This window comes from Podarcis bocagei, assembly GCF_964188305.1.
Source record: "Podarcis bocagei genome assembly, chromosome: 13".
NCBI classification, from domain to species: domain Eukaryota; kingdom Metazoa; phylum Chordata; class Lepidosauria; order Squamata; family Lacertidae; genus Podarcis; species Podarcis bocagei.
The window spans coordinates 57,482,050-57,493,064 of record NC_138138.1 but is presented as its reverse complement, the minus strand read 5'-3'; the positions used below and the strand labels follow the sequence as shown (position 1 = coordinate 57,493,064).

Sequence of the window (11,015 nt, the reverse complement as noted above, 5' to 3'; positions counted from 1 at the left end):
ATTTGGGTGTTGATCTGCTGCAGCAGAATGTCTCTATTGTGGCTTTTGACTGGGGGGGGGGACGGGATGACAGGAGATGGGGGGGGGTCAGTCTCCCTGACAGTGCCATCTGCATCACTCGTCACGCGCCTGTCAGGAAACCCTCCGGCCGGAACTAATGCGTCCCCTGCCCAAGGATTAGCAAGTGGAAACTGAAACCCCGCCATCCGAGTGCCAGGGCTCACGCTGGCAGTCACCCCCCCCCCATCGCTCCTGCAGCTTAGCAGGGAAGGAGACACTTCCTCCCCCCCCTCCTGTGACTCCCACCCCAAAGTTGAAATAGGAGCTGGAATCAGGGGCAGTTGGAGGCCCCTCGTCCTGTCTGTGCCCCAGAGAGAGCTCCCCGCCTGCTTTTCGGAGAAAGGTGCCTCCTGTCTCGGCTGCCAGTCAGACACTGAATAATTGAACGGCAGCATTGAAAGGGACCCCAAGGGTCATCTAGCCCAACCCGCTGCTTCCATCTTTCTCTTCCTCCCCATTCCCCTGCCTCTTTTGAGTAGGGGGTGCTGCTCCTTGCCCCCTGCCCGTAACACTTTCTTGAGGACTGCAGCCTTGACCTCTGCCATCCTCAAGCCTTCCAGGTGCTATGGATTATGACACCCCCCCCCCCCCAAAAAAAAGTGTCCCCAGGCTGGCACAGTCGGCAGCCAGGGATAGTGGGAGTTGCAGCCCCCCCCCAGCAGCATCGGGAGGGTGCCACCTGTTGACGAGGCACCCAAAGGAATTTGGCAGAAGTCACTCCTGCCCCTCTCACCTGCCTTGTCTCTCCTGGCTCTGCTGCTTCTGTTTGTCTTCCCCAACCTCATTGTCACACCTCTCTGTCCTGCTCTCCTTTGTTGCTTCTCTCATCACGTTGCCTCCTTCTAATCCTGTCCTCCAGAAGTGCAGGCAGCCCCTCCCTGTTTTGTGTCATCTGCAGACTTGATAAGTAAATAAACAGCAGAAGTGGGGGAGGGGGGCAACCAAGATTGCCACCCAGGTCTTGGGCCCCTTGCCAAAGAGAGAAGAAGGGCCTTCTCACTGCGTGGCAACAGCACATGCCTTGCGGGCTGAAGGTCTCTGGTGCAATCCCTGGAGCTGGCTGGGCCCGGGGGTAGGAGGCCCACTGCCTCCCAGGAACCCCACTTGGAGGCTGCATGGCAAGGATGTGGGGCATGCAGAAACAGGTGCATTTTCATAGTTCTGTAATCCTGGGCTGGGGAACCTGTGTCTTGTGGGCTCCATGCGCCCTTCAGCCCAATGCCACGTGTAGCCCGCAGGGATGGGGTGGCAGAGACAGACAGGCGGGTGGTCCTTACAGCAGGCGCTGGGCAACTCTGCAAGATCCACCAGCTGCCACTTGCAGGGGTCTCAGCTGGCCTCCCCTGAGCCTTTGCTAAGAATATAATAAAATGCTCCCGGGGACTAGAGGAGCTGCTTCTGAAACGTGTCATTCTCACCTCCCAATAGTCATGGCTTAAAAATGCCAGGTTTTAGGGCATGGGTAGGCAAACTAAGGCACGGGGGCTGGATCTGGCCCAATCGCCTTCTCAATCTGGCCTGGGAATCAGCGTGTTTTTACATGAGTAGAATGTGTCCTTTTATTTAAAATGCATCTCTGGATTATTTATGGGGCTTTCATTTGATTCTCACAACAGGAAAGCACAAACGTTACACGGGAATTGCCGGGCAAACGCCTCCTTGTCCCTCGTGGCTGTTCTCTGATGGGTTCCATTTTGGCCACACGCCACCTCTGAGCCACATTAAGGACACCCGGTGTTCAGGATGAGGCCTCAAACGTCTGCAGCTCCTCCCTCGCTGGGACCTCACCAAAGCCCCAGCATCAAAAGGCAACAGGGGGGAAATGATCCGACTTTGGAGCATGGATGTGTGTTTGTGAAACGTGGGAAGGGAGCTGGGATGTGAATGCTCAAGGCTTGCCTTCCCCTCATTCCTTTAGTTTCATAAGTGTTTGCTGGCATTCTTGACGAGGCTGGGATTTTTAGAATTGGGTGGGTGAAAGAGGCCCTTTCATGTGTGGGTTGGACGGAATCTGGGAGATGGAGGACAGATCAAAGGAAGGGCCTTCTCTCTGAAGCATGTCATGAAAATGATGGAATTCCAGAAGATCAGAGGACTGCAGGGTTGGAAGGGACCCCGGGGGTCATCTAGCCCAACCCCCTGCAATGCAGGAATCCCAGCTAAACCATTTCCGATCAACGGCCATCTGACCTTTGCTTAAGAACTTCTGATGAAGGAGAAAGTCCAGCACCTTCCCAAGGCGTCTGTTCCGCCATCAAATTGCTCTTGCTGTCGGAAAGTTCTTCCGAATAGAGTGTTGCCTGCCAATTTAAGAGCGGATGGGGGAAATTCATGGAGGGAAGGGCTATTAGCCATCATGGCTATGTACTGCCTCCCGTATTGGGGGCACCATGCCCCAAATGTCACTTGCTTATGGGGCCCCAGCCAAAGATGGCTCCTGCGTTGTCTTGGGACATCTCCTTCAGCCACTGTGAGGACAGAACGCTGGACTCGATGGGTCCCTTTTGGTCTGATCCAACAGGCACTTCTTATGTTCCTGTGGAAGCTCCAGGTCCAGAGGCAGTTTGTTTGTCTAGATTCCTACCTCCTTTGGCCTGATCCAGCTCTGCTTACGGTCTTTCTTACAACCAAGGCAGTGTTTCAGTTACTTTGAGATTGACAGAAAGCCACCCACCCACTTGTCTTCCAGAGAATACCCTAACTAGGTGGATCCTCTTATATTAGGTCGCTCCAGTCCATGAACTCCTACAGAGTTTAGCTTTGGAAACTTAACCTGCCTACAGTCCAGAAGAGCATGGAGTGGGGGCTGGCTCCTGTTCCTTGAGGGCAAAGTGCTCTGCACATGCCCAGAGGCAGCCTGGCATTGCTATACATGTTCCAGACATTGAGATTCTGGACCGCATCCCTGGAGCGTCTCCATCTCCGCCCTGGCTAAGAGTGGAAGAGGAAAGGCTTTCTGTAAACACAACGGGGAAATCCTCTCTCTCCGGGGGTGGGGGGCAAACAGGAAAGAGACTCTGCCTGTCCCTGCGGAAGTTGTGCTGCTGCAAGAGGGGTCAAGCTCAAGGATGGGGGGTGTTTACTTCCTACGCAAGGCACAGGATCACATACCCTCCAAGTTTCCTGACTTTCCAGGAACAGTCCCAGAATGACAGAAGTCATCCCGGTTACGGATTTGGTCCTGGAATGTCCCTTTCCCCCTCCCCTCCTCATCTCAGAGGACAATTGGAAGTGGTGTGTAGATGCAAAAACAGAGTCCTGTTTGAACTGAAAATAAAATTCCTGCACCAGATTAAAAAAATAGTGAAGCTGGCATATGAAGCCTTTCCTATAATTTTGAAGGAAAATGTTGCCAACCTGCCTTAAATTCTTTAATTGTGATGCTTCGGCAGACAGCCCCTTCTTATGTTCTTTTAGAAGAGATGAATTGTATGGTTTTCTTCCCGACATGAAAAGAGAATTGTTTGATCAGGTAAAAGAAGACGTTCATAAGGCAGCTTCTCAAATTTGTAAAAATAATAACTTACTTGCAGAGGCTGTGAGACAATTAAAAGAGGCGAATACACAAACCACCAAGGTTGAAATGGCGAGACGAGGTTCGAGGAAAATACAAGGAAAAGTAAGAGTAGTACAAGACAAAAATGGTATGATATATGAAAAGATTTGGGCGGCTTTGACCGTGATAGACAAGAAGCAGGAAGGGAGGACAAAATGCACAAGAAGTTACTATTTCTGGTGGCAATGTATAATTTTTTTAAAAGGCCTTGGAAAAGACATATAAAGATTTGAAGAGTATGTGGGAAATGATTAATGTTTTAAAAAGATCAAAGTGATGATATTGAGATGTACAGGACTCAATGGACTCCTGGAGCGCAAGACTTTGTTCCTGCATTTGAGAATCCCAGGCCAAGACCAGCCAGTTCCTACCTGAGGAAGAACCCACGCCAAAGAAGATGAAGATGTACTACTGAATAAACCATTGAACTATGCAGGGCAATTTAGTTAATCTGAAGCCAAAGAAAGAAGGACTTTGAGTTTTAAAAAGGGGCAAATGTTCAAAGAATATCTATTCAGCTTGTGTTTAGACACTGACATTAGCATAACTTTTAAAAATAACTTGTAATAAAATGAAGGTGGTTTTAAAATTGGATTCTTAAGAATATAAGGTTCCACGGATGTGTATAGATAAGCTTAATGTAATGGAACCAGGAAGTGGAGGGGAGGGAAGTCTGCTAAAAAGAATATGGTTTTTAAAACTTGCATATGATCTTTTTTCTTTGTGTTTTGTATTGTTTTTATTTGTGTTATTTTTGGAAAACTAATCAAATGTTACTAGAAAAAAAGAAAAAAGCAACCAGCCACTTCTTAGGAAACACAGGCACTGTTTATTCCGTTATTGTAAATTGAGCCTGATGCTGCAATCCTCAGCATTTTTACTTAGAAGTAAGTCCCACTGAGTTCATTAGGATTTCCTGTCTGGTTTGTTTATTACTGGGAGAAAAGTGATGACAAACCTAGACAGCATCTTAAAAAGCAGAGACATCATCCTGCTGACAAAGGTCCGTAAAGTTCAAGCTATGGTTTTCCCAGTAGTGATGTATGGAAGTGAGAGTTGGACCATAAAGAAGGCTGATCGCCGAAGAATTGATGCTTTTGAATTATGATACTGGAGGAGACTCTTGAGAGTCCCATGGACTGCAAGAAGATCCAACCTCTCCATTCTGAAGGAAATCAGCCCTGAGTGCTCACTGGAAGGACAGATCCTGAAGCTGAGGCTCCAAGACTTTCATAGAATCATAGAGTTGGAAGAGACCACAAGGGCCATCGAGTCCAACCCCCTGCCAAGCAGGAAACACCATCAGAGCACTCCTGACATATGGTTGTCAAGCCTCTGCTTAAAGACCTCCAAAGGAGGAGACTCCACCACACTCCTTGGCAGCAAATTCCACTGTCGAACAGCTCTTACTGTCAGGAAGTTCTTCCTCATGTTTAGGTGGAATCTTCTTTCTTGTAGTTTGGATCCATTGCTACGTGTCCGCTTCTCTGGAGCAGCAGAAAACAACCTTTCTCCCTCCTCTATGTGACATCCTTTTATATCTTTGAACATGGCTATCATATCACCCCTTAACCTCCTCTTCTCCAGGCTAAACATGCCCAGCTCCCTTAGCCCTTCCTCATAAGGCATTGTTTCCAGGCCTTTGACCATTTTGGTTGCCCTCCTCTGGACACGTTCCAGTTTGTCAGTGTCCTTCTTGAACTGTGGTGCCCAGAACTGGACACAGTACTCCAGGTGTGGTCTGACCAGAGCAGAATACAGTGGCACTATTACTTCCCTTGATCTAGATGCTATACTCCTATTGATGAGGCCCAGAATTGCATTGGCTTTTTTAGCTGCCGCATCACACTGTTGGCTCATGTCAAGTTTGTGGTCAACCAAGACTCCTAGATCCTTTTCACATGTACTGCTCTCAAGCCAGGTGTCCCCCATCTTGTATTTGTGCCTCTCATTTTTTTTGCCCAAGTGCAATACTTTACATTTCTCCCTGTTAAAGTTCATCTTGTTTGTTTTGGCCCAGTTCTCTAATCTGTCAAGGTCGTTTTGAAGTGTGATCCTGTCCTCTGGGGTGTTAGCCACCCCTCCCAGTTTGGTGTCATCTGCAAATTTGATCAGGATGCCCTTGAGTCCATCATCCAAGTCGTTGATAAAGATGTTGAATAAGACCGGGCCCAAGACAGAACCCTGTGGCACCCCACTAGTCACTCTTCTCCAGGATGAAGAGGAACCATTGATGAGCACCCTTTGGGTTCGCTCAGTCAGCCAGTTACAAATCCACTGAGTGGTAGCATAGTCAAGACCGCATTTTACCAGCTTCTTTACAAGAATATCATGGGGCACCTTGTCAAATGCCTTGCTGAAATCAAGGTAGGCTACATCCACTGCGTTCCCTTCATCTACCAGGCTTGTAATTCTGTCAAAAAACGAGATCAGGTTAGTCTGACATGACTTATTTTTCAGAAATCCATGCTGACTATTGGTGATCACAGCATTCCTTTCTAGGTGCTCACAGACTGTTTGCTTAATGATCTGCTCCAGAATCTTCCCTGGTATTGATGTCAGACTGACTGGGCGGTAATTATTTGGGTCCTCTCTTTTCCCCTTTTTGAAAATAGGGACAACATTTGCCCTCCTCCAGTCTGCCGGGACTTTGCCTGTTCTCCAGGAATTCTCAAAGATGACTGCCAGTGGTTCTGAGATCACATCTGCCAGTTCTTTTAATACTCTTGGATGCAGTTCATCTGGCCCTGGAGACTTGAATACATCTAAACTAGCCAAGTATTCTTGTACTATCTCCTTAGTTATTCTGGGCTGTGTTTCCTTTGCTGAATCATTTGCTCCATATTCTTCAGGTCGGGCATTGTTTTCTTTATCGGAGAAGACTGAGGCAAAGAAGGCATTGAGGAGTTCAGCCCTTTCTGTGTCCCCTGTTTGCATTTCACCATCTTCTCCTCTGAGTGACCCCACTGTTTCTTTGTTCTTCCTTTTGCTACGAACATACCCATAAAAGCCTTTTTTGTTGCTTTTAACCTCTCTAGTAAGCCTGAGTTCATTCTGTGCTTTAGCTTTTCTGACTTTGTGTCTACACGTGCTGGCTATTTGTTTGAATTCCTCTTTGGTGGTTTCCCCCCTTTTCCATTTTTTGTACACATCCTTTTTTAATCTTAACTCAGTTAAAAGTTCTTTAGATAGCCACCCTGGCTTCTTTAGGCACCTTCCATGTTTCCGTCTCATTGGTATTGCCTGACGTTGTGCTTTTACTATCTCCCTCTTAACAAACTCCCAGCCATCATGAACTCCCTTTCCTTTTAGTATTACTGTCCATGGGATCTCACCCAGCACTTCCCTAAGTTTTATGAAGTCGGCTTTCTTAAAGTCAAGAAATTGAGTCCTAGTATGCTTGGCTGCTCCTTTCCACTGTATAGTAAACTTCAGAAGAGCATGATCACTCGCGCCTAATGATCCTTCCACTTCTACCCCACTAACCAGCTCATCAACATTGGTTAGGACCAGATCTAAAATGGCTGTTCCTCTTGTTGCTTCTCCCACTTTCTGGACAATGAAGTTGTCTGCAAGGCCAGTGAGGAATCTGTTTGACCTTATGCTCTTGGCTGAGTTTGACATCCAACAAATATCCGGGTAATTGAAGTCCCCCATTACTACTATCTCCCTTCCTTTTGCATGCTTGGCCATCTGTTCCAGGAAGGCATCATCTATGTCCTCCGTTTGGCTTGGGGATCTATAGTAAACTCCCACAATGAGGTCACTGTTATTCTTCTCTCCCTTAATTTTGACCCAAATGCTCTCACTTTGGCTTTGAGGTTCTAAATCTTGGATCTCTTCACAGGTATACACATCCCTGACATATAACGCCACTCCTCCTCCTTTCTTGTCTGGTCTGTTTCTCTGAAATAGATTGTATCCCCCCATTATTACATTCCAATCGTGGGACTTATCCCACCAGGTTTCAGTGATGCCTATTATGTCATATTTAGTTTGCTGTACCAAGAGCTCAAGCTCATCTTGTTTATTTCCCATGCTTTGCGCATTAGTGTACAGACATTGAAGTCCATTAATCATTCCCCCGTGTCTCTTATTTAAGGATTTTTTCCTCCCACCACTAGGTCTGCGTGCTGTTTGCTCCATTTGGTCTATGACATTTGGATGATCATCTTCATCAATTGATAGACTCCTACCTTCAGGAGCACTGTCTCCCTCCCCCACATTAGTCAGTTTAAAGCCCTCCTGATGAGGTTTCTGAGATTTTTGGCAAAAACATTTCTCCCAACCGTTGTGAAGCGCAGCCCATCGCTTTGGCCACCTCATGAGAAGAGAAGACTCCCTGGAAAAGACCCTGATGTTGGGGAAGATGGAGGGCACAAGGAGAAGGGGACGACCGAGGACGAGATGGTGGGACAGTGTTCTCGAAGCTACCAGCATGAGGGAGGCAGTGGAAGGCCGGAGTGCCTGGCGTGCTCCGGTCCAGGGGGCCACGAAGATGCGGACATGACTAAACAACGTTTATTACTATTACTAAAAAAATGTCCAGTAGCATCTTAGAGACCAACTAAGTTTGTTCTGGTATGAGCTTTCATGTGCATGCACACTTCTTCAGAAACACTGAAACAGAAGTCACCAAGTGAGAGGGTGGGGTGGGGTTTTCCTCAGAAGGGTAGTAGGAGATGGGTGATTGACTCAATGGGTATGGTAAACCTGTTGAGGACTGTTAACAACTGCAATTAGTCCTACAAGAAAAAGCAAGGGATGGTATCTTTTTGTTGTTTAGTTGTGTCCACCTCTTCGTGACCCCCTGGACCAGCGTGTCCTCTGCTGTCCCCTTCTCCTTGTGCCCTCAATCTTCTGAGTCTTTTCCAGGGAGTCTTCTCTTCTCATGAGGTGGCCAAAGTCTTGGAGCCTCAGCTTCAGGATCTGTCCTTCCAGTGAGCACTCAGGGCTGATTTCCTTAACAATGGATACGTTTGATCTTCAAGGGATGGTATGCATATGACCAAAAATAGCTTTAGTTATTCACTATCTCTATTCAGACCAGGTCTCTCCATGGTTTTCAGTTTAGTAATATGTTGCAATTCAGCAACTTCTTTTTCAAGTCTATTTTACTACTTCAGTGGTACCTCGGGTTACATACGCTTCAGGTCTGGTTACATAAGCTTCAGGTTACAGACTCCGCTAACCCAGAAATAGTGCTTCAGGTTAAGAACTTTGCTTCAGGATAAGAACAGAAATTGTGCTCCTGCGGCGCAGCAGGAGGCCCCATTAGCTAAAGTGGTGCTGCAGGTTAAGAACAGTTTCAGGTGCTTCAGGTTAAAAACAGTTTCAGGTTAAGTAAGGACCTCCGGAATGAATTAAGTACTTAACCTGAGGTACCACTGTACTACCAATATTATTTCACCTTTTTCCCTGACAGGAACTCAAGGCAGCTTACCGCCAACATTTTATTTCTTTGCATTTATCTGTGGAAAGTGTTGCACACAATCCCTTCCCCTCACACATTTTTTTCCCTACAACGATCCTGCTAGGTAGGTGAGGTGGAGAGGTTGCACTTGGCTCAAGGTGACCGAAGTCTGTGTGCGCATGACATCTATGTTTCCTGCTTGGCAGGGGGTTGGACTCGATGGCCCTTGTGGTCTCTTCCAACTCTATGATTCTATGATTCTATGTGTGCAATGAGATCAAACGCAGGAGAAGCTTCCGGATGTGGAATAGGATGTCCGTATTTTCATCGGGGGGGGGGGATGTTGGAGGGGGTGGGATCAGGCCACCGCTGGGGGGTGGGAGACTGAGTCTGCATGTCTGGCTGGGGGTGGCAAGTCTGGTGAGTGTTTAGATGCTCCTGGGTGGGGGAGCACATGCCTCCCCCTCCCCACCACTGTGGCTCCTTCCAAGCATTTGGGAGAGGGGCAGATTTAGCCTGGATGCTTCAGGGACACCCAGCGCCCCCCCTCGCCAGGCTTTTAATAGCTCTCCCCTCCCCCTCCTTCCTCCCTTTGATTCCTGCAGCTGCTCTGTTTGCAAACAAGGGGGAGGTGACCATAGAGACAGCCTTGATGTGACCTGGGGGGGGGGGTGCGCCCGGCCGGACCCCCTCACCTCCTGTAGCAGCCAAGTGCAGCTGAGCGCATTAAGGGCCGCATCTGGCTCCGGATGAGCGCCCGGCTGGATTGCGACCCACCCGCTGCTCCTCACAGCGCCCCCCCCCCCCGCGTGGATGCGCAGGCGCACAGGCAGAGGACTCCCTCTCTTTGCACCAACGGAGGTTCCCAGGCCCCCACCTCCGCCGGATCTCCCGACAGCCTCACCCCACCTGGGAGAAGCCAGGATTCCCCCCCCCCCCAGCTAATGATTTTCCATCAGAAGATGCCCCTCCCCTGCATATCCAGCTCCACGCTCTACATCTTTGTAGGGGTGCGCACTCTTCACACTCTCAGAGGTGTTTCCTCCAAGCATGAGCCCCCCCCCCCACGAACGAAACATTCTGGCCTTGCTCAGCCCCCCGCCTCCCCGGTTGGGAAAACCCCCAGGCAGGACGTCCTCGATAGCCCCCCCAAACACAGGCCAGGTGCTGAGGAAGGGGAGCCGGCAAGGGGCGATGGAGAGAGAGGGGCAGAGAACTGGGGGGCGGCGCTGGATGGGCAGACAAGGAACAGGGAAGTGGTGGCGGGGTCGGGGCAGGAGATGACTCGGGAAAGATGGGGCTGGAGCCGGAGGGAGCTGCGCGTTCGAGGACGGCGTGGGGGGGGGACTTTGGAAAACAGCGGCCCGGGAGGGAGAGTCAGAACCTCGCCGCCCCCCCCCCCGGCACGCTCCAGCCTGTCACGGGCGCCCCGACCTCCACCTGGGGGGAGGGGGTGCGGTAATTTCCCAGGCCTGCCCCCCCCATTTTCCAGCCCCAGCCTTTTTTTGCGGAAGAGAGAGATGACCAGATTTGGGGGAACACGATTTGTGGGGGTGGAGAAGGGATGCTGGGGCGTCTGCGTCAGAGGCGCCCAGGCCGAGGAGGGAGCCCTTTGGGGGTGTCCTTCGCTACACTGACCCTCTCACTCCGGCGGGGGGAGCAGCTGCCCCTTACCTGGGCCGAGGAGGAGGAGGAGGAGGACGAGGGCGCCGCTGTTTCTGGCTCCGCTGCCTCTGCCGACTCCGGGCTGGCGGGGGCGAGAGGAGCAGCAGCAGCAGCAGAGGCGCCCCCCAGCCCCGCCCGGCTGGCCCAGCCTCCCCACCCCGCCGGGCGGCGGCCAGAGGCGGCAGATCTCGCGAGCCTCACCCCCCCCCCCGCCAGCCCAGGGCTCCCCGTGGAGGAGGAGGGGGCAGCGGCTAAGCCGGGCGCTCCCGCGCTGGGGAAGGGGCAGAAGCCCGGGGGCCCCTTGGAGACGCCCCCTCCGGC

General features: G+C 50.4%; 2 protein-coding genes across 5 annotated transcripts in view; one reads left to right on the top strand and one right to left on the bottom strand.

Moving 5' to 3' along the window:
* ACHE (acetylcholinesterase (Yt blood group)) overlaps window positions 1-10,824 on the bottom strand; it is a 27,010-nt gene extending 16,186 nt beyond the window's left edge. Inside the window, exon 1 of one of the 4 annotated variants that reach the window (XM_081168915.1) lies at window positions 10,704-10,824. Coding sequence is in view for 2 of the 4 variants with exons in the window: in XM_081168914.1 (XP_081025040.1) it covers window positions 798-845 (48 nt within the window). In the remaining 2 variants the exon portion in view is untranslated. Of the gene's footprint in view, window positions 1-793; window positions 933-10,703 lie in introns of those variants that run through there. The other 3 variants (XM_081168914.1, XM_081168913.1, XM_081168916.1) reach the window with 3 other exon arrangements.
* LOC308571877 (uncharacterized protein) overlaps window positions 10,594-11,015 on the top strand; it is a gene marked incomplete at its 5' end in the record, with an annotated part of 34,012 nt that continues 33,590 nt past the window's right edge. The window contains one exon of the mRNA XM_081167483.1: window positions 10,594-10,884. Coding sequence (XP_081023609.1) covers window positions 10,594-10,884 — 291 coding nt within the window. The remainder of the gene's footprint in view (window positions 10,885-11,015) is intronic.